At 39.2% G+C, this 27,772-nt stretch overlaps 1 protein-coding gene across 1 annotated transcript; it reads right to left on the minus strand.

Annotated features, from left to right (window-relative positions):
• Nucleotides 1–27,772, minus strand: stk17a (serine/threonine kinase 17a). Its single transcript, XM_083547789.1, has 7 exons — nucleotides 27,218–27,772; nucleotides 11,499–11,711; nucleotides 4,000–4,144; nucleotides 2,872–2,998; nucleotides 2,720–2,768; nucleotides 2,307–2,486; nucleotides 1–960 (listed from the first exon to the last, which is right to left on the minus strand). Exons 1-7 carry the CDS (start codon nucleotides 27,382–27,384, stop codon nucleotides 636–638), a joined length of 1,206 nt encoding a protein of 401 aa, XP_083403915.1. The 5' UTR covers nucleotides 27,385–27,772; the 3' UTR covers nucleotides 1–635.

The raw sequence follows: 27,772 nt of genomic DNA on the forward strand, positions 1-27,772 counted from the left end.
TTCTTCAAAGAGAAATTTTATTTACAACATCAAGACAATCACTGTCAAAACGTGATGTCATTTAAAAGATATACTCTTTAAACTGACCAATGCACAATGAACAGACATTAAAAAAGGCAATAATATACACTGGGTCATGGGGAGAGAAATGACATTTCTAGAGATTATTACCTTACTAGCAGCCAGACAAGAACCTGTCAGGAACTGAGCACGCAACATTTAAAAAAAATACAGACGTAACTCTTAAAATTAGTTTAATTTATATATACTTCCACCAGCCCTGCTCTCCCCCTGCAAACACACATACACATTTACCAAAACAGCAAAGAAAACGTAATGGAAATGAGAAAACAGGGAAAACTAGGAATAGATGTATAGAAGAGATATGAACAAACATGGCACACTCAGGGGGGGAAAACACCACACAAAAGAGAGCAACTATGTACCATACAAAAGCTTAGTCTTTATAATAATATTTCATAAAATAAAACAGCAAAAATGAACATAAAAAATTAAAACAAATACAATTTGGCTTAATATAGTGGGTTAAAAGTTAAGGAGTTGTCACAAAAAAAGAGGCTTGTCAGAAGTGCAGCGTTAGTTGGAGCTGAATGGCTGGCTGGCCATTGTAGGGTTTAGTAAATGAAATCTCCTGGCACCTCTTGCAGGCCTGGGAAGGGCTCTTCGAATTTGAAACGCTTTGAGATAGCCTTCTGCTCTGGGGTCAGGCTCTCCTTGTCTGAGGACTGCCTGCACTGGCCTAGAGTGTACGCTGCCATGACGATGAGCTCCTCAGTCAGTCTGCTTTCCTCCTTAACATCCTCGTCACTGTGCTGAGTGGAGACAGCCGTGCCGACTGGCTCAGGGATGGAGGAGGCTGTGATCTTTCCCCTTTCTTTTGCAGAGTTTGTCTCCTGTAGCCATTGGTGTTTCAGGCACTCCTCTGCAGTGGCACGATCCCTGTTCAATACAACATGGATTCTGTTTTTAACATGTTGCTCACACACACCAGTTATACAAAAAAAATCTAACAGTATAACAGAACAAAACAAAACAAGACAAATACGAACAACAAATAATCACGTTTTAGAACTGATCTTGAAAACAAAAATGAACCGTGAGCCAAATAGGCTACAGCACCAGAAGTCCACAGGTTCAGGTTCCACTCCTGCCAGCCAAGACCAGAAATCTAAAGCTACAGCAGGCACAAGTTCACCGAAACTGGGCGCATTAAAATAAAACCAGTTGACCTTTTTTCCAGTCTTCAGCTGCCCATTTTCAATGAATCTGAGCTCATTCAATGAATGAATGAGCTCACTGTAACCTCAGGTTCTTGCTCACGGCTAATAAGAACCAAAGCTCTTAACCTGTATCTGCATGAGATGATGCACTGCTTCGCTGCCGTTGGATTGGCATGGTTGCCATGGTATGAGCTGGTATATGGCTGTTTCAGTCAGTGTAGGTTTAAATTTATGTCAAATATTTTCCAGCTAAATTAACTTTTGGGACACAGTAACAATGTGAAAGGATGATGTATATTGGATGTGGTAGCTCAGTAGTTAAGGCATTGAACTGTGGATCGGAAGGTCCTATGTTCAAATCCCAGCACTACCAAGCTGCCTTCGCTGGGCCCTTGAGCAAGACCAAACTATCAACTGTAGTTCTGGATAAAAGTCTCTAACCAAATGGCGTAAATGGAAATGATGTACTGTATATGTTAATAATGTGTGAGGATGGGGAATCTGTCATAACTGAGCAAAAGATAGAATAGTGCAGCACAAAGCTACTCTGAAATGTTTACGGTCTGACAACCATAAAGGTTCGAGAGAGTTTGATGAGGGCAAAATTGTGATTGCTAAACGACTGGGTCAGAGCATCCAAAACTGCAGCGCCTGTGGGATGTTCACGGTCTCCAGTGGTCAGTATCTATCAAAAGTGGTTTAAGGAAGGAACTGTAGTGAACCGTTGACAGGGTCATAATCGGCTGATGCACGTGGGGAGCTCAAACTGCTGAAGAAGTTAATGCTGTTGATGCTCGATGGGTCAGAACTGATTTGCCAGAAAAAGAAGGACCAACACGATATTAGGCAGATGGTCATAATGTTATGCCTAATCGGTGTGTATATATAAATAGCCAGGTATGCCCTTAAATGACTTATGTTTAGATTAAAAATCATAGCTCAGAGCCAAAATCTTCCCCTCCTCGGGACTACGTGCGACCACTTTAAGCAGAATTCGTTCCAATTCAACTCAAAACAACTATGCAAATAGTAGATAGTAGTATTCTGGGATGTCACTGTGCATACTCAGGCTCCTTGATGAGTAAAGACTTGATGAAGTGGATGGCCGCTTTGTCCAGCTGCTCCAGTTCCTCCTCTGTGTAGCTGACGTTAATCTGGGAGATATTGAGGAAGGTCTCCTGCTTATCCTCTCCGAGGAACGGAGACATGCCTGTCAGCATCACGTACGCAAGGACGCCGATACTCCTACGAGGAAAAAAATACACGTGTTTGACAAAACATTTTATGGAAACTGCTTTCAAGAGACAGAAACTTGCAGAACTGCTTTGAAGTCGTGGCCACAACCATTACACTTATATGATTCGGTAAGCATTATGCCATGGATGGAGTTTATGTTATGCAATTTTGGCCTCGTTTAAGCATCATTAGTGAATTAAATATCCAAGTACTTGTAGGGCCTTTAAAGAAAAACTACTCACCACATATCAGTGGCTGTGCTAATGGGCTCGTAACTGAGAACCTCAGGGGCTAGTAAAGGGGGGGGGGGGGGAAAACAATGAATATAAAAATAAATAAAACCATGAATACTGGATATTCAAACCTGAGTATTCCATGCCACAGCATGTCTTACCGACATATTCAGGTGTGCCCATGATTTCTCTGATCTCCTGATTACTGCTCACCATCCTTGAGAGCCCAAAGTCCACAATTTTAATGTCTCCAAGGGGATTGTCACTAGTCAGGAGAATGTTCTGTGGCTGAAGAGGGTTTAAAAAAAAATTTCTTCTTAAATAGAGCACATCTTTTTTCAGCATTTTGTAATAACATACCAGATTAATCACTTAAAAACAGCACTAAATTCATGCATCACATGTTGCACATTCATACCAGTAGAACCACAGGTAATTCCACTAATTTATATCATTCCTGACATATTGGTGTCCCTAAATGAGGACAAACGTCACATGTTGATAAGGATATTAAGAACTGCTTTAATGTGTCAAGTGAGATAAAAGGTAAACTAAACTATTATAATATTTTAAAATCAAGTCTTAATGTAAATTCTTCTATTAAATGCAATTGAGTGTTTATTACAGATTACAAGTTCTATACATTACAAACGGTATCTAAACAATATAATACAATGCATTACCCCTCCAAAAATAATCACTTACAACAACAGACCACTAGGTGGACTCTAGCATCACGTATTCGCCAGATGCATTATATGGACAAAAAAAAGTATTGTGATAACTGACTTGTCCCAGTCATAGGTGCTTCTTCCCCAAAGTCCTACTGCAAAACTGAAGGCACACAAATGGTATAGAATGTCTTGGATGCAGAAGCAAAATTTTCCGTTCAATTGATCTAGGAAATCTAAATCTAGTCATCTAAAACTGTTCCAGGATAACAATGCCCCTGTGCACAAAGCAAGCTCTATGAAGATATGCTATACATGTTTGGGATGAACTGGAACGCTCCCCAGAACTCCTTACCCTATATATCAGTCCCTGACTTTACTAACGCTTTGGTTTTTTGCTGAAAATCTCTACAAGAACACTCCAAAATCGAGTGGAACATCTTCCCAGTAGAGTTGAGGTTCTTATATAACAGCAAATGGGGACCAAATGTGGAACGGGATGTTTAAAAAGCACATATGACTCTTATGGTCAGGTGTCCACAAACTTTTGTCCATATGGTGTCTTTTTAGTCTAGTTAAACTGATAGTGTTCACTTAGTGACAGGATGAATCGATCACCTTCAGATCCAGATGAACCACATTGTTCTTATGAAGAAAAGCTACACCCTCAAGGATTTGCCTCATCAGCCGCTTCACATCTTCTTCTTTAAATGCTTCGTCTCTTTCTGCCACACACCGGTTAAAGATCTCTCCCCCAGCAGCACTATAAATGCAAAACAAAAAAACAATAGTTCATAACATTTGTTATATACGCCATTTAAAATATTCATAGATTTTCCTGGTTTACACAAAATCTATCCTATTTCAGAATTTTTATAAGAATAGGTCATATAGGTTTAGGATTATAGATCAAGCAGAGGCATGATTTCTTCGCATGGTCCGTTATATGGCGCATTCCAGATAACAGAAGAGATGCATTTATTGCCTCTGGACCACCAGGTAGCATCCCCCTCCAAAGGTATGCGGCTGCTCTGTGATACCCTTTTAACACTCAAGACATTTCATCTGAATTATTACCGTAGAAAAGCCTTACACTGATCAGCGCTAGGTCAAATGTCTTTAGGTCTACAGCCCTGATTTAACCTTAGTGTAAGTCACCACAAGTGCATGACTGTGTTGCAATGTCAGGAATAGACACACAGTCGCAAGCATGTGAAGGCACACGCAAAACATAAAGCCTGGGAAAAGATTACTCATTACACATTACTGTGCGGCTATACATAGATTAGATTAAATTTAACTTTGTCATCGTGCAAGGTACATGAACAGAGCCAATGACATGCAGTTAGCATCTAACCAGACATGGCCTATTTACAATAAAAAATAAAAAATAAAAAAATTATATTTGCAGAATAATTGTGCAAAGAATTGACAGGATATGGATGTGTGCACGTATGATAGAGTATATACAGAATAAATACAGGTGGAATATACAGTGGTGCAGTGATAAAGCAGTGCAAAATACACAAAGTGACAATATAGTAGTTTATGAACACTGCTTTTTCTTCTTTTACTGTTTGTTCTAGGGCCATCCCTTTAACGTCCACTCAATTTGTGTCTGAGAGCAAAAATACAACATAAAATGCAAAAGTTTCATTTTCAGTCTTTTCTTCTTTTCACCCCAGACCACAGTAGGCTAGCTAGCATTACTGGCTTAAAGCAAAGCTAAAACCTTTGAAGAAGCCGAGCACAAATTCACTGAGATTCCCAGAGCAGACAGCCTGCCAAATTCAATTACAGCACAGATGAGAGAGAATGAGTGACCTTAAACACAAAGCTGGAGTCGATTGTGTCTCGCTATGGGCTACATATTGTTTTATGTTTCCGTGTGCATGTTTTTGATGGTTAGACTGAAAACGGATGAGCACTGATTGCAACAGAATGCAGACTGAAGCACAAACATACTGCAAGTACACACGAAAAATGTTGGAAAAATTCTAATGGTGGACTTTAAGAACCAAACCCATGGCTATTAGTGAAAAAGGTCTTTTGCCTGTTTAAACATTTTGGTTTAGCTGCGTGCGTGCACAGTAGGTTTGTATGTAACTGCATGCACGTGTAGAATTTAGCGAGCTCCTGGATAAGCTCGGATAAGTGTTTGCCAGGCTTGTAATCCTATTCTGCAGTTTTCTCATAACACTCACCAAACAGAGTACTTCTCTATATTGAACTGTAATGATTATGCTAAAAACACACAGGACACTAAAGAAAATGTTGTACTTGATTCTCCCTGCACATTTTGACAAACCCAAACTAATCTTTAGTCTTCATACAAGATTTGAAAAACGATTTGCAGAACACCTAAGAACTGCATAAAACGATGTTCCGTATGAGCTCATTGTGAATATATTTAACACTTACTTCTGTCTTTCACTCTCCTACACCTGTATAATGAAGAGATTTAGAGGTTTATTCTAACCAGTGTCACTGAGAAGAGAATGCGCTCCCCTTTGAGTCTTTTGGCTTCTTATCATTTCTTTCTCATGTTGCTTAAAAAATGGAATGGAATCGGATGGAAATGATCTAATAGCATGTTTATTATGAAAATAGATGATAAAACAATAGTCAAGAGTACAAATGCTACTTCTGGTTGAACACAAGAACGGTTAGATTTGTTTATAAACCGCCTTGTTATTTTACTAATACAGAAACCACTATATTCTATAATCATTAATTAGATCCTTTTGTGTAACTAAAAAACAAAACAAAAGAAAAACAGTTGCCGTTAACAACTTTTTGCAATCGTTTGTTTTTTCTCAGTAGCGTTTCCACACCTAGAGTACGCTACATGCTACAGATCACACTATTTGCATATTCTTGTATTTTTACATTACCAGCAGACAAGCCGAATGACTAATGTGCTTAAAATGACCTGATTCAAAGTGTCCTGTGATATGATAAAAATCAGTCAGTAATCATTGTTGTCTTGACTTGTGAATGAGCAACGCGGTTTTAAACAAAACAGCAGAAACAGCACCTTCCTAACCCTAATAAAACACTTGTAGGGAAAAGCAATTAGCTTAGTTGGCTGGTCATTCTGGTTCTTCTAAAAATTTGAAAAATGCAAACGCTCCACTCTGCGGTTGCAGTAATTACAGTCCAGAAATGACAGGCCGGGCCGTTAGACTCTAAACACCAGACTAAAAGGGGAAGGGAAAAAGAAAGATCTGGCCAAATCATAAGTAGGTCACGTTTTTTTGGCCGGGCAAGTAATGTCCGAACACTGCAGCCTTCAAACAGCATGGAGCTAGTTAGCTTTCAATAATCTGAATACCCTTACCACCCACACACACAACACGGCAAATGCCTTTTAATGCTCTTTTAAATATGTGTAAAGGTGTTCTTCAACAATCAGTATCTAACACATTTCAGACAACACGAAGCTTTACGAGTCGATCTATTTCTACATCCTGTTACTTACAATCAAATGACTGTATTCATTTGATTGTAAGTAACAGGATGTAGAAATAGATCGACTGGTAAAGCTTCATGCTGGGCCTGTCTGAGTAATTAATTGCAATTAGGCCTGCATCAAAGGATTCCTTGATGCTTGCCACAGAAACAGCAGCAAACTTTTACAATCTGTAACCCAGCTGGAAAACACAGAGAAGATTACAAGGAGCTGGTCTTCTTAAAGTCCACCACTAAACCATTTATGACTATTAGGAATTGCATCCCTTGAAGATTTAGAACTGACCACTTCAGTCAACGGTCCTTAAAATGGAAAAAAGGTCAAAATATAAACAGGGATTTAATTAAGACTGTGTGTGTGTGTGTGTGCAGCAGTTATAAATGCTCGACACCAAGTTTTTTCCCAACACCTGGAGTTAAAATACACGACTTTGCTATGTAAAGCACACAAAATTCTGTTGCTAACCCAAAATCGACCACTTTTCATTAACGTGTGCTGGAAGTGCATATGGCCTCTTTAATGACCACAAATTTATCCATAACCACTTCTCACTTTAAACAGTAACTTCAAACAGAAGCTCCTCAGGCTTGTTTCTCACCCCTGAACCTCCCCCATCATGAAGCTTAGCTTTTCAGCTTTACTTATGAGTGCTACAATGCACAGACACTGGAGACTCCTTCTAGAAAATGGTGAATCGTCTTCTCAATCAAACCTTCATATAGACCAATTATACGGGATTTTTTTTCAAATCCATACCAAAAAAAGGTTACAAGTGAATATAAACCTTGGCAGACACCATCATCAAAGCTGCTCTTAAAGGAAATTTAACAATGACAGTATGATGAAATTCATACAAATATTTAGAATATAGGTCTATTCTGATAATATTCAAGACTCATAGCAACCAGGATAAACACTACAGAGCACCACATCCTGACAGTCTGAGTAGGAAGGAGACAAGTGCAGCTGCTCAACCCTACAGTTATTGGGCGTGACTCATGTTTCGTTATTCCCCATCAGCAAAACTCCTTCACTATCCGCCCACTGCATTCTCCTAGTCAAGGCTTTCAGGCTCATATCACCTGTGGGCTGCTGCAGCTGCTCTGCTTTCTCACTCAGGGAGAGGAAACAGCTGAAAGAAGATGCACAGGCAGGGCAGATGCATGTTTAATACTGTTTCTCTGTCACCATGCTGGGTGAAAGGTTTTAGATTACATTAAGTGCATGCTACAGTATTATGTGAAATACAGAAGCAGCAGTCGCTGAAAGTTGCACAGTCACGTTGCACTGTTGTGGTGTTTATACTTCTGTTCAATCGGGCCACACTGTATATTGCAGTGCAGCAAAACTTTATAAAATATTCCTATCACAGTCCCTCATTAATGAAGACAGATCAATCGGATATGTTGTTTAACAGCATTAATGATTATTTTGATAATCGATTAATCAGACATCTGATACAAAAAAAATTAAATTAAAATGAGATTTTTTGTTTAATTATAACTATATAGAACCCTAATTCTGGGTATTTATGTATAAAAGTGTACTTGAAAAAAATGCAAAAGCCACACATTGAATTTAACTTTCTTTAATTTCGAGATTTTGTAAACTTTTTAGTGGCTGCTACTTGGAGTACATAAGGGGATTGCTCCTTGTACAAAATCAATCATACTGGGTTGTTTGTTTCTGTTTAAAAAAAGAAAAAAAGAAAAAAAAAAAGGTTTCGAGTATGCAAGGTGAAGCAATTTGCGTAAATAAACATTTGTATTGTTTTTAATGATAATAGCAGTTGACAAACGTGCTTTCGGAAATCTATATAAAATATAATTCAACATTCTTTTCACAATTATTGTTTAAAATAAAATAGACAATTGGTTCAGTTCTGAAGATATAAGCATCTAGAATATATAACATTTTGTATAATAATTAAATAATATATACATAGTATATTAAATATATAAACTGTTATATTATATATATTATATCAAGCAGACAAATGCTTGATATAAAAAAAAAAAAAAAAAAAGGAAAAAATATGCATTGGTGTACAAATGCATAATCATTCGCTAAAAAGCACAACAGTGACTAAAAACATTTGCTGCTTTTAGATTTACTGTTCGTTCGCACCGTTTTAATTAAATTGTCACTATGCGAGCTGATTGCGCAACCTGATCCTCGCGAGTCAAGACAGAACAGATCCAGTGCGACTGTCCCAAAGTTAGCAAACAGTTTTACACGATAACGCTACATTAAACTGCATGATGAAGATTATATGAGGATTTTTGCGTCTTCATTCGTCACTTGGGGCTTTTTCCTGCCGCAGGTTGATCCTGTACTCTACGCCGTTTCGCAGCGGCTGTGTTTTCTTGCCGTCGCGCTAACCCGTAACTTAAGTAGCCCAATTAATCGAGAACGGCATTCGTTGACAACAAATTTCATTATTGATTATTATCGTTATTATTCTTATATTATGTATACTATATATATTTTCCTTTTGTTACTGCAAGGAAAGAAAAAACAAAACCATAAAAGACATAGCAAGAGCCACATCAACGATCCAGGCCTTCGCGTGTCGCTCACAACGCATTGACATTATGAACACTCAGCTGGAGGCCACAGTGCAATGAGGGCATGTTCCTGAGCCAAGCCTGATGAAGTTCCCCTCAAAAAAAAAATATAAACCCACCATTAACCATGAATAGGCTTCTATCATTGTGGAATGACCCCAACCAAAGCCAAAGTCCCCTTCCCTCCCCCAAATCGCCCCAGTGCCTCAAAATAGTCCCAATAGTGCACGGAAAGGGATGAATAAAAAGAGTCTAACAATTAACTTTTTATTAGGTTTGCTCTCATTAAACATGATGGATTTTCACAAAAGCACAATGCATTACAGCTCATTTCCTGCAAACCCCCCCAAAAAGACCTCTGGTGAACTTTCTGTTCAGTTGATTCACTTCTTAACTAATCTGGCTTGGCTGAGGTTTATAAAAAAACTGGTGTTCACTCATCCACAGTATATTAAAATAAAAAAAAAAACTGAAATTACTCAAATGATTCCAGAATTGATACATGATCTGGCTGATCAATTGGAAATTCCAAATTCCAAATCAGTGAACAGCTCTCTTCACCAGCTGCTGTTGGGAAAAGGGTGTGCCGATCGCTAGATGATGGACTTGAACTAAAAGGGAACTGACTACATGCCATTCATTGATGGAAGAAAGGAAATGAGATTGACCCTGCACTGAGACAGGGGTGCTGAAAGAGAAGTAATGCTGCTCTAAAATGAGGCCTGTGGATGAATCTGAACAGATGTAGAACACACTTTATTTATAATTTAGTGATCTATCTGTTCAATCACCCTTGTGTACGACCGCAATTCTGGATCGCTTATGCCAGTGCAGACAAGACAAGTTTTATATTATGGCAACCATGCCATGAAACTATTTCTATTTCTGATTTCTACTTTCAACATTGAGACACTATGCTGTTTGCACTGCAGTAAATGGGCCTTTGGCACACCACTTTACTATCAGACATCCTTTCTCTGGAGAAAAAGATTTTTTTTTACTTTTTTCCAGCATTTCAGCTTTATTATCAATTCCCAAAAACTCTCTCCTTCCTGAAATGTGTTTTGTTCATGAATAAGTAGTAGCTTTGAGTGTAACAGAGCTAAAAGCTGATAGCCCAAATATACAACCAACAACGTAAACAATGTATTATGATGTATTACTGCGTTTCCCTGAAAATAATCCCTAGCATTATATGCACTGTAATGTAATGAAAATAATCCCTAGCACTGGGAAACAGGCAACCCAGCATCAGGGAAGCTGTAGAACAAACACATGCAGGCTCACTCATCTGAATTACCATAACACACTATGCAGGCTGTTAGTTCTTATTTGGTTTTTAAAATCATGCTCATGTTTTATAGTTCATTATAAATAAATCCAGTTCCAGGTGAGTCGGGTGACTTGGTACTCGGCTTTGGTGATGACAATATGAACTCAATATACACACATACATACCAATCAGGCATACCATTATGAAATGATAACATTATAAACGGTGAAGTGAATAACACTGATTATCTCTTTATTATGGCACCTGTTAGTGGGTGGAATATATTAGACAGCAAGTAACCATTTTGTCTTTGAAGTTGACGTGTTAAAAGCGTATGGATTTGAGCAAATTTGTCTGGACGACTAGGTCAGAGCATCTCCAAAACTGCAGCTCTTATGGGCTGTTCTTTGTCTGCAGTGGTCAGTATCTATCAAAAGTGGTCCTAGGGAGGAACAGCAGTGAACCAGCAACAAGATCATGGGCTCATTGATTTAATAAATTACTAAAGAAATTAAAAACTGTTTTGGCAGCAAAAGGGGGACCAACACAATATTAGGCAGGTAATCATAATGCTATACCTGATCGGTGGCCTTGAAGTTATGCCTGGTCGAGATATATATTACATCATCATTACAATCATGATGTTCTCACATACAATTTTGCCACATTAACCACCGTTATTCATTACTGGGTATTTATTTAGTCTAATAGCTTATATACGTTGCCTTTTATAAATGCATTTGATCTTAATAAGCACTTCTACACATATCATGAGATTAAAGCACATCTGCATTTATATACTTACAACTCTAAAACGAGCACCATCTCACTGGGCATCTCATAGACTGCATGCAGGTTGACCACTCGATGGCACGATGCTGCCAGCTCCAGCACAGCGATCTCATGAATGATCTCCGCTCTGCAGTCCTGGCCCTTCCGCCTTTTCCTCATGAACTTGGCAGCATATTCTCGGCCGGTGCTCTTCTCAACACACTTCTTTACCACTGCAAACTTCCCCCTGAGGCCGAGAAAGTAAAAAAAAAAGACAGATGTAGTGTATTTCGATTAGGGATGAGTGAAGTACGGGCTTCTCGCTACACATTCTGTATACAAACAACTAACGCATACTGGGAAGTAAAAACGCAGTGGAAAATCTACACCAAATGTTTGAATGTAATGGCGGATCAAAATGACCCCAAAAATTATCTCTACTCATTTACATTTGCGGCATTTAGCGGACGCCCTTCTCCCGAGCGACGTACAAAAGTACTCTTTATGCTGATGCATTAAAATAAAAACACCTTAAAAAGACCTGCTGGTAAGAATAGCTTTCAGTTGGCATTACATTAGCTAATGTAAGCTACACACAAACCTGAAAATTATGAGTATTATTTCATGCTACTGAAAGAAAAGACAGAGGGTGGTTAAAAGTGTAAAAGGTGGGGGTGGATATAAAGATGGCACACTTGATATCCTGAAGGCTGAACATGCCTTTGTCCCACTTTGCAATTTTAAGGAATGAAATCATTAGCTGCCTGAAGCCTCCCTTTTCCCTCTGCACAATCAAGTGCCCACTTTGCGGTGGGTGACCCACTTGTTCGAGATGACATCCCCTGCTGAAATCTATTATGCCCTTAGCATCCTAACTAATAATTTGTTTCGCCACGGTCTCAGAAACAGGGAGAAAACGAAGTTCTCTCTACACTAAAAAAATATATAAAAAAAAAAAAAAAAAAACCCTGACTGACACAATGAACCATTCATGATATAGCCAATTTAAAACATCTTAGTGTGAGAAACTGACCTTTCCACTGCAATGCTGTTGATTTAACCTTGTGATAGTCTTGGTGTTTAGTTCAACAAAAAGACTTCCTTTGAACTGGAAGGTAACCTTGAAAGAAAGCTGTCACCAGACAAATCCCTACTTAAACAGGAATGATTTACAATGCAGCAAGCCAGCCTCCAATGCTCTAGGGCTTAATGATTCTGCGCATGTATAACCATGGACACGCTACCTTGCTCAATCTGGTGCTTTTAGAGCAGGATTAATGATCATCCTCAGAGTCATGTGATCCTCGGCTTGTGATATGACAGCTCCTCTTTTTTTCAACAACTCCAGCTTTTAAACATGCAAGCAAAAAGGAATGTGTTTGAATGGGATGGCGTGACCGTAGGACTGATCTGCAGGGTGCGTTTCCTACTCGCAGCTGGACGCTGTGTGAACCTGATAGTTTAGTTTTGCTTCTAAAAAATAATCATCTGCCAATCCAGCCATCTGCATGCATTTGAAATCACAAAAATCATGTTTGCATCCAGCGGTTAGATGGGGATATCCAGTGTTCCTATGTACAGTATAAGATTACAAATAATATTGCAGTTATCCATAACTGCAAGTGGTACAGTTACAGTACAAACGTCTGAACATTTACAATAGAGAACAAACAGTTTAGGAAGAGGAACAGGAAAAATGGCAAACAAATATTCCACATATGTTGACAGGGATTATTGTGGTATAATTTATACCCTTTATTGGTATGAAGTAAAAAACTCTTTTTTGATTTTTTTTTGTATATATCGCTCTCTTTACTTCTCTAAAAGGGAAATAAAACACCTTTTTTTTTATATAATTGCGGCTAAGCATATATCTACATACAGTATATGCGAAGACAGAAGATAGAGAAGAATCTTTTGGGTCATCTTGAGTGCGCTGGTGAACAGAAGTCTGCGGATTCCATGTTAAATAAAAACAAACCATACTTTGTTGTATTAAATTGATGAAATCAGGTCATACAGAATCAGAATTTATACCATACTTATGTATTTGGCTACTTAAATCATTTATATTTGCTATATTACAGTATAGCATGGTGCTGTATCTGCTGTTCTGGCATTAATCAATCCCTTGGTCCTTCCAGTTCTCAGACAGAAATGGCTTTAGACAGCACTCATTTAAAAATCACAGACTTTGGAGTAGACTTCAGGGCCCAGAGGAAACATCCCCCATTTTTTACCCCCATTCTGTCTGCCTCGCTTACAGATTTACTACAAACAGCTGCCATAGCTGCCGTCTTTGAAACTAAGGAGGTAGGAAGAAAAAGAAATGCATATCCGATAAAGGAGATAAATTACATAACGGTGCACTTTTAGAGATTCCTGTCAACATATCTGGATCTATTGGTTTGCCATTTTTTCCACGTTCCTCTTCCTAAACTGTTGATATGTCTTCTCTATTTTAAAGATTTAGACTTTGATTCCAATCCTCCAGGTCAGACACCTGAGGACGCTATAAGAAGCATTAGTTCATTATCAACTGAGAGGGGAGGTGCTTTTGTTTTTGTTTTTTGTTTTTTTGTTTTGCTAGGCCCGGCTGGATGATCATGTAAACCAAAGGATTGCATTTTAACAATATTTTTCCGAACTCATTTTCAATGGATTTACGTTGCCGTTATTAAGCCTGCTTATTCAAACCAAGTCGAATAAAGTGTCTAGACACAGAGGCTCCTGACTATAGGAAATGGCAGTTATTTGAACAGATCGCAGAAACACTCGCTATGCTTCACAAATTCCACTTTGACAACCATAGTAATACCTCATAGATTTGACATCTTTAAGTCTAGCTTCATTCCACACCAATACACAAGTTTAATCACGCTCGTTGAGGTTAACTGACTCACAAACTATAACGCCTCTTCCGTTCAATTGAAAACCTAACAGGATTTTATCGACCTTGATGGCACGGTTACACCGTACCTTAACTCCTGTAGTAGTGTGCTAATCTGACCCCTGCTGCTAAACACTGGCTTCTTAAAAACAGGACTGCCAGGTCTGAATGTAATAAAGGAGTGTCTATAATCCCCTTACATAAAACCGGTCAGTTCAGAGGTTTGCAGCTAATCAGGTGAAGCATGGCCACTGCTACACAAACCTCACTGCTTAACCATAACTGGACTTTCAGGTGGAATGTTTCATATGCTTTGTTTTTCCTTCGCCTTTATGATGCTGTGAACTGTGTACAAAATTTACTATTTAGGGAATTACAAGAAAATATCTGCAGAAATTAAAAAACAAAAAGAAGCTAATTTTCTATTATATATTTATTTCCATTTATAGTTACCAGGCAGAGATTAGCTTTAAGAAACAGGAAAAGAAATGACAGAATTTTCCCCCCAATTTGGTCTTTTTCCACCAATTCCCACCCACCAAAAAGTTTGCAAGTAAACAAGTTTGTTTCCCTGAGTCTGTATAACTCGCTACCTTACAATTACTAAATCTTAGCAATCACATTTCAGCTTAGTCAACAAGGTTGCCAAATTCCAGCCAAGAGACTGAGTGAGCACACTGGAGCTTTTACTTGCATGGTGGACAAGCTAACAGTTTTATGATTTGTCCAACCCTTGGTCGGCAACATGCTTCTTATTTATAATGTGAGATCCAAAATGCTTATTCTGTTAGCCCAACAAGAGTGAAGGATTTAAATGGCTGGGAACACAGTCTGAGCTTTTGCTCTTACAGGGTCTTTAAAAAGGCTCACAGCAGTTTTTCTGGAATAGTGTCAGCACATTTCCAATGCCAGCAGCCTCACACAGACAACACCCTGAGAGAGATGATTTTCATGTGTGCTGGGTTGACAGAGTGGCCCTGGTCTATAGAAGTCTGTAATCCTATTTAAGAAATGTATGCCAAACCACTCAGAAAAGTTTGATGCTATAAAAATGATAACAAAACAAATTAATCAGCCCAGATCTGCTGAAGAAGCTCGTTTGTAAACTTTACTATTGACAGACTTCCATGAACTAGCAGCAGCAATGTGGAAAGAAGGCTTCTTATAGCTTTTAAATTAACTTAAGAGCAGTGAATCCTACCCTTAAGAAAAGGGGATCAATAGATGACAGTAGGCCTAAAAGCAAGCTTTAAAGATGCTGACAGATGGACTCAGTAAGACTGGAACTTGGCAGAGAGCCTTTGGCAGGGATATGCTAGAGACATGACGTCAGGGCGGTGACATTTTGACACCAAGCAGCTGAAGTATCTCTTATTTACACTTACTAAAGAAAATCCGTAACTACCTTTTGACAAAGCAAAAAAAAGGTTAGAAGATACGGTACAAGACGTCTATTCAAAACCATTTACAGCAAAGGTCACCAGCAAAAATGTTTTGCCTGCAAATCCTAACAGGGTTCTTCACGTAGTAGTCATGCATCTTACTGATCTACTTGGCCTGCGACCATCTGGACTGGTGAAAAATCTAGCCACCACTATTTAAATTTTTTTTTAGCTGATGTAGTAAACAAAATGTGATATGTCTATCAAACAGCTTACCAAATCAATCCAGTTAACATAAGAGAGGAATAATAATTACAATGGCTCCTGTATTTCCTGCACAGTTAATTGTATGATGTTCAAACAAATAGCAATATCTAATTTAATTGTTTCCAGGGAACACATACAGTGGTGTACACAACCAGGCCTGATTACTGCCACACCTATTTGCAATTAAGAAATCTCTTAAATAGGACCTGCCTGACAAAGTGAAGTAGACCAAACGATCCTCAAAAGCTAGACATCATGCCGAGATCCAAAGAAATTCGGAAACAAATGAGAAAGAAAGTAATTGATATACATCAGTCTGGTAAAAAAAAGTTTATAAAGCCATTTCTAAAGCTTTGGGACTCCAGTGAACCACAGTGAGAGACATTTATTCACAAATGCCTCAGTTAAGGTCAGTGTTTATGACTCCACCATAAGAAAGAGACTGGGCAACAATAAGTTCCAAGAAGAAAACCCACTGCTGAGCAAAAAAAAAAAAACAGAGTCGTCTCAGTTTTGCCAGAAAACATCTTGATGATCCCCAAGACCTCTGGAAAAATTCTCTGTGGACTGACAAGACAAAAGTAAAACTTTTTGGAAGGTGTGTCCCCCATTACGTCTGGCATAAAAAAAACACCGCATTTCAGAAAAAAAATAGGTCCCCTGGTGGTCTAGAGGTTAAGATGCAGCGCTCTCACCGCTGCGACCCGGGTTCGATCCCCGGTCAGGGAACCATCCCCAGCCACTCTCAGTGCCGGTCCCAAGCCCGGATAAATTGGGGAGGGTTGCGTTAGGAAGGGCATCCAGCGTAAAACGTGCCAAATCAAACGTGCGGAGGATCCGCTGTGGCGACCCCTAACAGGAGAAGCCGAAAGAAAGTATATTTCAGAAAAAAAAACATTATACCAACAGTAAAATATGGTGGTGGTAGTGTGATGGTCTGGGGCTGTTTTGCTGCTTCAGGACCTGGAAGACCTGCTGTGGTAAATGGAACCATGAATTCAGCTGTTTACCGAAAAATCCTGAAGGAGAATGTCTGGCAATCTGTTTGTGACTTTAAGCTGAAGCAAAAACTTGGGTTCTGCAACAGGACAATGATCAAAACACACGCCAGCAAGTCCACCTCTGAATGGCTGGAGAAAAACAAAATGAAGACTTTGGAGTGGCCTAGTCAAAGACCTGAATCCTAATGAGATGCTGTGGCATGACCTTAAAAAGGTGGTTCAGACTTGAAAACCCTCCAATGTGGCGGAATTACAACAATTCTGCATAGATGAGTGGACCAAAATTCCTCCACAGTGCTGTAACAGACTCATTGCAAGTTATCGCAAATGCTTGATCGCAGTTGTTGCTGCTAAGGGTGGCCCAACCAGTTATTAGGTTTAGGGGCAAACACTTTCACACAGGGCCATGTCGTTTTGGATTTTATTTTCCCTCAATTATAAAAACCTTCATTTAAAAACTGCACTGCAACTGAACTGATCACTTGTGTTATCTTTTCCTAAGAAATCAGGAGGGGGTCAAACACTATCACACCATTGTAAATCCTCATTAATGTCACCTTATATCATGTCACCTGAGTCTAGAAATTACCAAAAGTTGGTCTAAAGTTTGTTTATAAGTTTTTCTTTGGTAAACTGTATATAAATTTTTTCTCATTCAGTGAGTCACAAGTGCTGGTTGACTCATTTCAACCTGTGAGTGTGTGTAAGCGCTCCCGTTACATTTAACAGTTTACTACAAAAGTAATGAAGGGAGGATTTACTCCATCATTATCTTGGGTAAATAGAAAACAAGTTGGCTTGTGCACACTTTCTCTCCCAAGCCCAAGTGATAGTGTGGCTGCTCATGCTGCATTAGTCACCTAGCCAGCTAGAAGCAGATAAGGTAATGAGGTAACTACAACCCTATCTCAAAAACAGCACAAAAAAACCCCCACACAAAATCATGACTGAAAGATTAGTGAGAGAGAGAAAAGCGTCCGGATAGAAACCTGAGGCATGTTTACTCTATGGCTATGACAGGAGGAATTAATGAACTCTGACATGTGACCTCAACGCAGAGGCGCCTATTCACACTCATCTCCGGGCACACAGGCAGACATTTTCTGCATACTTTGGGAAAGTGCATTAACTTATTTGTGTCATGAAGCAAATGTTTTCAGATGTGCCCGTTTCCGTTCAGCATCTCGATCATTTCGATACATGAGAGTAATGAAAAAAAGACAAACTGAGGTGAAGATGGCGAAAACAGGCAAATCATTAACTCTTGAGATGAAATTGCTGGGCATGTTAAAATTATTCAATTTTGTTGTAAATCTGCATTTGCCCAAAGTTCAAAGTCAAAGTCAGAAACAAACAACTTTTAATTCCCATTTGTTCTGTAGCTGTATTTGAACATAAGCGTGGCTGTGATGCACCTTGATACTGTACAACTCGCTCCCAAATCCCACCACCTGCTGCACTACACACATATCAGAGGCGTGATCTGGATCTCAAATGAACAATTTCTGTAATTTATTAGCACTCATGGATAACAGGTCATCTTTTCAGTCATGAACATGCCAGTTTGTCAAAACACTGAAAAATTAAGCAAAAGAAAGAAATAAATAAAACTGTCAAATAACTCAGCTAACACATCACCTCACAGTTAGTCAGACTGAAGAGAAACTAGGACACTTCTCGGACTCTAATCGTATCCTAAGATGCAACAAATGTCATGCAAACATTTTATCAGATCTTAAAGAACTAGATTATAGATTTCATGTTGGCTGCTCATTCATTTCCCTTAATCTGTATTAATATACTTACCTAGCAAACTGGATTCCCATACGTTATTACAATTCATTATTTGCCACGTAGATTTCTGGTCAGTTTGGTTTCTGGGCAACCAAAACATGGGGCTGAGTAGGACAAGGGAGCTTATACTTGCCCTGAAGGACAGATAATGAATGTATCATTTGTCCACCATTGGGGAACTTTTCGTACAAAGTAAAACAAGCTATGATGAAATCCACAATCAGAATTGTGAGCTTTGGTTTGTCAACATTATCTGAATAAACATTATATGACTGCCTCTTCAAGTACAGCATGGCATTCTCAGTGTGTAAACAATGAGCACCACAGCTTCTCGCTAATGCTTGGTGGGGAGCGAGGGTGGCATTCTTCCTCACCAATGGGCCTCAATAACAAACTTAGCTTTCACATGGCCACCCTCCCCTTCTCTTTCCTCACACCATTGCCATGGCGCGCCGCAGATGTTGCCATCGGAGCCTGAGACCCAAACAATGTGAGAAGTGGAGCAATGATGTCATGGTATCCCGTCTCAGCTGTCAGGCCAGAGACAGATCCCTTCTGTAAGAATAGGAGATGGGAAACGAGGAGGGGGCCTGTGGCGTAAGTGAAAGGGACCACACTGCACACATCCGACAGGCCCTTAAACCCCATCCTGAGACGGAACCGCACGCAGCGGCCATCAGATTTACGAGGAAGGGTGAGACATTTTCAGCTGATGACATGCTATTTTAGCTGATGGCCAGACAAGGAGAAATACAGGCTGTAAACCAAGCCCTCCCAAATACCTATGTAGTGTCTGACCTTAATTAACGATGACAAATTCCATTTTGTGAACAACCACTGGAGGCTCAGATGACCTAATGCGTGCTTTTTTAAAACATGAGCAATAATTAGCATGCTTTTGCTAGGCAACTCATCGGATTCTTTACTGATGAAGTTCCTGTAAAAGTCTTACATGAAGAAACTCTCAGCAGTTGAGCTATTAATACAATACCTTTTTTCAGCAAACGAAAATGTAGCTAGAAACAATTCCATTTTAGGAAAGCTGTATGTAGTTTTCAAAAGTTTTCTTTCGCTTAATACTATATAACTTCTATTCAAAGCAGTAGTAATGCAGTCAAATGACAGCCTGCCATTTAAAACGGTGTGTTCTTTACTATAAGAACTTTGGATCATTAGATATGGTTTGCCAAATGTTTGCGAACTAATTTATATCTCATTTTTCAAAGAATGGTTATCTCAAAGCAAATAAACTCACGTCTATTTTTGAGCAAGTGTTGAATGTGTTTCAAGGTCATACACACAAAAGGAAAGGCATTTTAAACCAAGCAATTTGGCGAGGGACTGCACAACATTATAGAACTGACCTGACAGGACTGGGTGTTTCCTGAGTAGTGGAATGCAGTGCGACAAGCCTGCAATTACCCATATTTGTAAATTTAGAAACCACATAACCACTGTGATTTCACCTAATGGTTTATATATGGTTGGTATTACTAAAACAGAGCAGGTCAGGGAACCATCCCCAGCCACTCTCAGTGCCGGTCCCAAGCCCGGATAAATTGGGGAGGGTTGCGTTAGGAAGGGCATCCAGCCTAAAAAACGTGCCAAATCAAACGTGCGGAGGATCCGCTGTGGCGACCCCTAACGGGAGAAGCCGAAAGAAAGTATTACTAAAACAGAGCAGACGTTTTCCAGTAGCATAGACCAAAGACACTTGCATAAAAACGCCACAGAACATCACTGAAAGGGTCAAATTGGCTGTGTATGTCCAGATATAGTATCAGTTGATACTATATCTGGACATACATAGTATCAGTTGATAATAAATATCTGATGCTTTTGGCAGCCAAAAAGAAAGCAATCAGAAATTAAATGGTTAAAACGTACACAGGAAAAACGTATAAGTATATAATAAGTATGATATGTGCTTTTTGAGCATCACATTCCCCACTTAGTCTCAATTTGCTCTTATAATTTCCTCCATTCTTCTGGGAAGATGTTCCACTAGATTTTGGAGTGTGCTTGTGGAGATGTGTGTTCATGAGCCAAAAGGGTGTTAATAATTTCCGATACTGATGTTCATCCCAAAACGTGTTCAGTAGGGATTAGATCGGAGTTCTACAGCAGGCCACTTAGGAGCTTCCTCATCAAACCATGTAAACGTTATTTTCATGGAGTTCACTTTGTGCACAGGGGCATTGCAATGCTGGAACAGTTTGGGTCTCCAAGTTCAAGTAAACCCGATATTTTATTTTACCGCATCCTAGGATACATATTATCAACCCTATACAATTGTGTGCCTTCAGCTTTGTGGTAACAGTTTGGAGAAGAACCACATATGCCAGGAAAGGTCAGCTGTCCCACTACTTTTATCCATATAGTATGTATACAAGTTTGTGTGATTTTTATATATATATATATACACACCCTGTTTAATATTCATATACATAACATAATTAATTTGAGTTTACTTTGGATGGAACTGAATGACGACACATTTTCCCCCTGGATCTATATAGTTATTTATAATTTCTTTACTCCACCCTTCTTATGTTAAACTTTGCAACAAATCATGAGTATAATTTCAACTTAAAAACACATTGGATAATTGTACAGGTCATTACATGCAAGTTGAAATATGCTACATGATTGTACTCAAATGAAGGTTTAAAATAAAGTAGTAAAAAAAAGGAAAAAAAAAAGAAAGAAAGGGTCAAATGAATCATAAATTTGGTTGCCTGGAATCCTAACTGTCCTTGAAAAACAGTAAACAACAAAATTGTGACAAGCTAGCTAAATATTCAAGTAAGACAGGCACAATACTTTGCATCATTTGACTAAACCTTGTAACTTTGATTAGGAGATACGGACCGCCAATTAGAAAAAGAATACGAATGCCCCATCAACTTTCCTACCGAACTGTTGCTTCAACCCCCCCCCCCCTTCTAATTAGTAGATCCAATGCACAGACGCAAAAAGTGACAATTACAAGGCCCAACTTCCAAACTCAGGATTAATTTACCACATTTTGGATGACTTGATTGTAGTCATTATTCAAAAGCATTACAAGCACGATCGTGCTGCCACTTTTAAGAAAATTCAGAAAGCCACTGACTTTTATTCAGTTCTGACTACCTGCTTTATCTCCTCTCTCAAGTTTAACTGTGTGTTGTGCTCACAAGCGTTTTACATCGGACAGCCATATGCTGCACTTTATTGTGCTCGGCAATCATTGCGAGCTAATTAATCATAAAACATGAAGCATAGCTGTTAAAATAAACTTGAAGAAACAAAGAAACACTTGTTCAGTGAAGGTCAGTAAAAAATTTTCTTTCGGTGGATGTCGAATGAAGGGGAAAAAAAATTAAATAGTAATAAAACCTACCTGAGCTAGTGATTTGTTCGTCCCTGTAAATATTCTTTATATTTGCAGTAATCTGTTCGATGTTCTACTTTAACATTAGAGCTCAGTAGTTAAACACTGGGTTGTATTGTCATCATGCCCCTTAGGTTCCAGACTTGACAAAATACCAATCATTCCTCGAACATAAATCTGTTTGGGTGAGCGTGAACACTGAAAAAGTTTCAATTAATGTTCTCAGCAACTGTGCATGTGACTGATTGTTTTACAGCCTGGCTGTAAATATGTCAATTAGTCTAATCCCTTGAGTCAGCCGAAAATCCAGACAGCCTAACGTTTCCTCCTCACTCAGGAGGGACCGGCGTAGTAGATCATTAAACCAGAATGTTTTTAGCACCATATACAGTAGAGTGTTAATGCCTTTTGTTTAAAATCGGCCCAAAAACACTAACCGTACCCACAGTGACTGATGTTAGAGGTTGAGTTTGACATATTTATGGTTTTGGGCTTAAAAATTAATACAGTGAAAAACATATCCAATATGATGCTTCCTCTTTTACCTAATATTTGGGAAACAAGGATTCTTGCTCCTCTGCAAAATCAAACATATCCTTAGTCCTATAAAATGTATTCATTTCCTTTAGCAGATACTGAAACCCCATTTTAAAGCGATCACATTCTGAAACAGATGTGCCATCCAGTAAAGAAATTAGAATGAAGAAGGTTAGAGAAGGTTTGACGGAAATGCCAAGAGACTTCCAGGGTTTAATTCGTTGTCCTGCCCCCACCGACTCTGTGTAAAATCTCAGACATTGCTCTTGTTCTCGAACAAATTTCAGCTGTGAAATTTACGTCTTGCACTCTGAAAGCTGCCTGGCTTAGAAGTCCGCCTGCAAGCAACGATACAGACGAGGACCATTAGGCTGACTCGTGTGCCTCAAAGCCACAAACCATCCGAACAGTGGCTCTTCTTTTTTCCAGTCACATGACCGAAGCTCCAATGCAGTGCATGTGAGGATAATGCCGGGTTTCATCATTTCTTTTAGCGAGAGCAGATGGGGCGATGTTAACCGTTTTGTGAGACATTGTACGACAAAAGGGTGGCTGCCTTATAGGATTTCATTAGTGTGTGACAAAGTTCTTAGCCTTTCTACAGTACCATTAATACTTCCTAATAAGAGTGTCTTTCTATAAGACAATGTAGAACACACTATGGTAATAAATCCATGAGTTTGCAACACTGTGCTATCATTTCTATTACCTAGGACAGTAACTAAGTAACATGATTACTATTGGGTTACCATTTTGACCAGGGTAGCAAGAGTACTTAGTAAGGATATTTTCATGTTACTTAAATGTTTTGGCACCCAAGTTAAATGAGCATCAATTAAATGACACCTAAGTGCTGCATAAATTGAAACCACTAGAGCTCTGCTCTCCCCTTCAGCCACTGCTCGTAACCTTGGGGTAACTATGGACAATGAACTGTCTTTCTTCCCACATGTCGCTAATGTTGCTCGTTCTTTTCGATTTCTTCTCTATAACATCCGAAGGATCCGACCATTTCTGTCCACACAGGCTGCCCAGGTGCTTGTTCAGTCTCTTGTTATTTCAAGACTTGACTACTGCAACTCTATGCTGGCAGGTCTTCCCCTGAACGCTATCCGTCCACTGCAAACGATCCAAAACGCAGCTGCATGACTTGTGTTCAATCAGCCCAAGTTTTCCCACACCACCCCACTGCTGCGCTCCCTTCACTGGCTTCCAGTAGCTGCACGTATCAGATTCAAAACACTGATGCTTGCCTACAAGGCCAAAAATGGACCAGCACCATCTTACCTCAGTGACCTCATCACATCTCGCACTGCACCACGCTGTCTGAGATCCTCCAGCACTGCTCGACTGGTACCACCTTCTCTCAGAATGAGAGGCAAGTATACTTCAAGGCTCTTCTCTGTTCTGGCACCGAGGTGGTGGAATAAACTTCCCCTAGATGTCCATACAGCGGAGTCCCTGATTATCTTTAAGCGACGACTGAAGACCTTCCTCTTCCTGAATCACTTAAATTAGCACTTTCCAAGTTTGTAGAATTCGAGTTATATTTATATTGAGTTTGTAATCTTGCGTACCAGTGTAGATTTATTCATTACTAGAGATTTAAAGCACTTTTGTACGTCCCTCTGGATAAGAGCGTCTGCTAAATGCCGCAAATGTAAATGTAGAGGTCATAACATTGTAAAAAATGACTACTGGTTAAGTTGTTAAACGGTGGAAAAAAAAAGGTTTTTCCTGATAAAAATAGCGAACCAGGACTATCTTTACTGTCACTTTTAAATCCTGCAACTTGGCATGACTGTAAGTGGTGGCACTAAAATAGTTCAGATTCTGCAATCATCTAACCACCAAGACCGCTAACCTAACCAAAGCTTCATTTTTTATTGTGTTTGTTTATAACAAACTCTGCAAAAAGACTTAACATGGGGGTCACCGCTGACAACCAGTAGGTCGATGAACAAAGAAGAAATAAAACTGCGCCTTAACACAGAGGACTGTGAAAGAAGAACGCTGCATTGGCTCGAAAGCATGTATTTGCAATAGGAAATACAGCATGTGTAAATATGCACCTCAGAAATATCAAGCTTCAATAGAACCTTCAGAAACTCCTCTAAACACACTTGCAAGACAGCGATCATGTTATCAGAGTCTGCTGAGTCTCTGCACGATTGATTTCACATTACAATATGCTAAATGTGTGAATATTTACATTTACTGCATTTAGCAGACCAACCTTGTCCTGAGCGAAGTGCAAAAGTGCTTTGAGTCAATGAATAAATCTACACTGGTACGCTAGATTACAAACTTAAGATAAATATAACTCTTGAATTCTACAAAGCAAACTTGGAAAGTGCTAATTTAAGTGTTTCAGGAAGAGGTGGGTCTTCAACCGAATATTAAGATATAGCATAGACTACACAAACTAAAAAAAAAATAATAATAATAAAAAAAAGACTAAACCAGCTAAGTCAGGCAATGTTGTTCAACCTTTGACTCTGCCTTACTCACCTGAGTGCGAACAATGCCTTTACTCATGAAGCATCTCACACCTCACACCCTTTAAACACTTAAAACTTTGTCCAGAAATCTGTATTTGGTTTACTGTAGACGCTGTACACACTGCCATAAAACATTATATTTACAGTTTATGGTTTATACACAGCATTTACACTGTTTTTTTACTTCATTAAATACTGTCCTGTGTATTTATTGAACATTTGTCTTGCACTATTAATGATTTGCACACATAAATAATAAAATTCAATATAGTGTGCTGCACCACAGTCCTGAGAAACACGTCATTTTGGTCTTGTATATACACAAGGTACCCAGGGTCATATTTTAGGGCGGTGCTAGAGTCAAGTCAATTTATTTCTATAGCGCTTTTCACAACAGACATTGTCTCAAAGCAGCTTTACAGAAATTAACAGTTATAGTGAGTTATGTGTGTTTATCCCTGATGAGCAGCCGTGGCGACTGTGGCAAGGAAAAACTCCCTTAGATGTTATGAGGAAGAAACCTTGAGAGGAACCAGACTCAAAAGGGGAACCCATCCTCATTTGGGTGACATCAAGAGTGTGATTATAGTCTTTAAACAATACAGAACACTGGAGAGTGAGAACTAACATGAGCACTGGAGTGTAAGATTATGAGTAATGTTCTTTCTACAGTCTTTTACAGTCATTATGGTTATAACCCTAGGAGCTACTGAGCAACTCATCATTTCCGATCATCACAGATCCAACACCAGCTTCTCCATGCCAGAGCCTTTAAACACTCAAGGAAGTCCAGTGTCCAAACTCCACATGAAGTGGGATCCAATTGGCACTGGTACGTCTCTAGATGGTTCGGGATGTTTGCGGGATCGGCATCTACTTCTAGACAGTAATGAAACACTTTTTTTTCTTTGTTCAAGCATCTGCACTTTATCACAGTAGTTTATTCCGGAAAACTTTCATCTCACTACATTTCAAATCCGTAATATCTTCTGTATATCTGAATATCATGCTGTCATGAGGTGAGAAAACTGAGTTGGAATGATAACGTAAATGTGTGGCTTCTCTCACTGTGTAACGTGATGTGCACGAGGATGGAAGCAGAAATTATTGAAATATAGATTTCATGGGTCAGTCCATTTACTTTTCATACTTAAGTACATTGAGAAGCAGGTTCGTTTGTACTTTTGTGCAAAGTAGAAATGTAACAAATATTGCACTTTAACTGGAATAACATTGAAACATTTTGACTTTTGCTCATATTACCGCCATGGTGTACTTCTTCCGATATTAATAATACCAAGTGTCCACGATCATCTCTGAACATTAGAGTCATGTAAACCCCACACTGTTCATTTCATATGTGTTACATTAACACAATCAACAAGGGCTACTATATTTTAATCCTGCACCTTGAACTTATTCTAAAGAAAAATGACTCATTAACACAAGCTTTATTTTTTTTATTTCTAGTTTTCCATATTGTTAAAGCACCAGCACACCATGACAAATTCCTTGTACATGCAACCCAGGATACTTGGCAATCAAGCTGATGCAAGGGTCTGTGGCACCAAACCCACCAGGTTCATGATGGCTAAATTTTCAGGAGTGTAATTAAAAGTTTGTTGAAAAGGTGTTAAAGTTTGTTGTTGTTGTTATTAAATCTTAGAAACAAGATTGTGCCTTCTGCAATTCAGGAGCAGTTTTGATACAAATGAGTGAAAAAAGTCAAATCTAGACAGGCTACAGATAGTATTGATAGGAATAAGTCCAATGATTTCAAAAACACACTTTTTAGTAAGTATTGTGACCACGGTTTGGAGTTTCCGTGTAAAATAAATGTTCAGAAGATCACTGAATGTGAACCCCTGGTAAAGAGGACAAAAAAAAACCCAAACACTTGATGTGATATTTGTTTGAAAGAGAATCAGAACTGTGGGAACAATGAAGTCATCATGCATGTGCTCGAAGTGTGTGTGTGTGTGTGTGTGTGTGTGTGTGAGTTTACCTGCCCAGTTCTTTTCCCGGGATGAGGGTGTAATGCTCGGTGAACGGCTCTTTCTTGACCACACTGTGGATGGCGCACAGTAACCCGGAGCGTCCCTGAGCGCCTTCACGCCACCGGCCACCGCGGTTCCTCGCCTCGACGCTCCGAGACGGATATTCAGGGATCATACCGATGGTAATAATTACTGCTAATGAGCTGGAATCGACTCACTGATCCACTTCAGGACGCTTCAAACTCAAACGACGAGTTAAACTTGGTGATATGTTGTTGTTTTTTTTGTCTATGTCTAATAAGTTTGTCCCAGTTAATCACCCAACCGACATGCACAAGACCAGCTGACCGACACTCACCGACAAACTGCCCCGAATACAACACGAGCACAGCGGATACTCTTACAGACACACACACCCATACACAACTGCAACTTTATAACAATCAGGCGACTTCCGAAACTTTTATCATGGTTCTCTCTCTCTCTCTCTCTCTCTCACTCTAGCCTTCAAACACGCTTTGATTTCCGTCGCCGTGGTAACCGCTTTGATTGACAAGCAGCCC

Source organism: Silurus aristotelis (assembly GCF_946808225.1).
Source record: "Silurus aristotelis genome assembly, chromosome: 1".
Classification (NCBI taxonomy): domain Eukaryota; kingdom Metazoa; phylum Chordata; class Actinopteri; order Siluriformes; family Siluridae; genus Silurus; species Silurus aristotelis.

Coding starts and splice junctions, on each gene's coding strand:
- stk17a (XM_083547789.1), bottom strand. CDS start 27,384: ATGATCCCTGAATATCCGTCTCGGAGCGTCGAGGCGAGGAACCGCGGT. Junction 2,999..3,999: donor TGGTTCATCTGGATCTGAAG/GTGATCGATTCA, acceptor AACCCTCTTCAG/CCACAGAACATTCTCCTGAC. Junction 2,487..2,719: donor AGCACAGCCACTGATATGTG/GTGAGTAGTTTT, acceptor TTTTCCTCGTAG/GAGTATCGGCGTCCTTGCGT.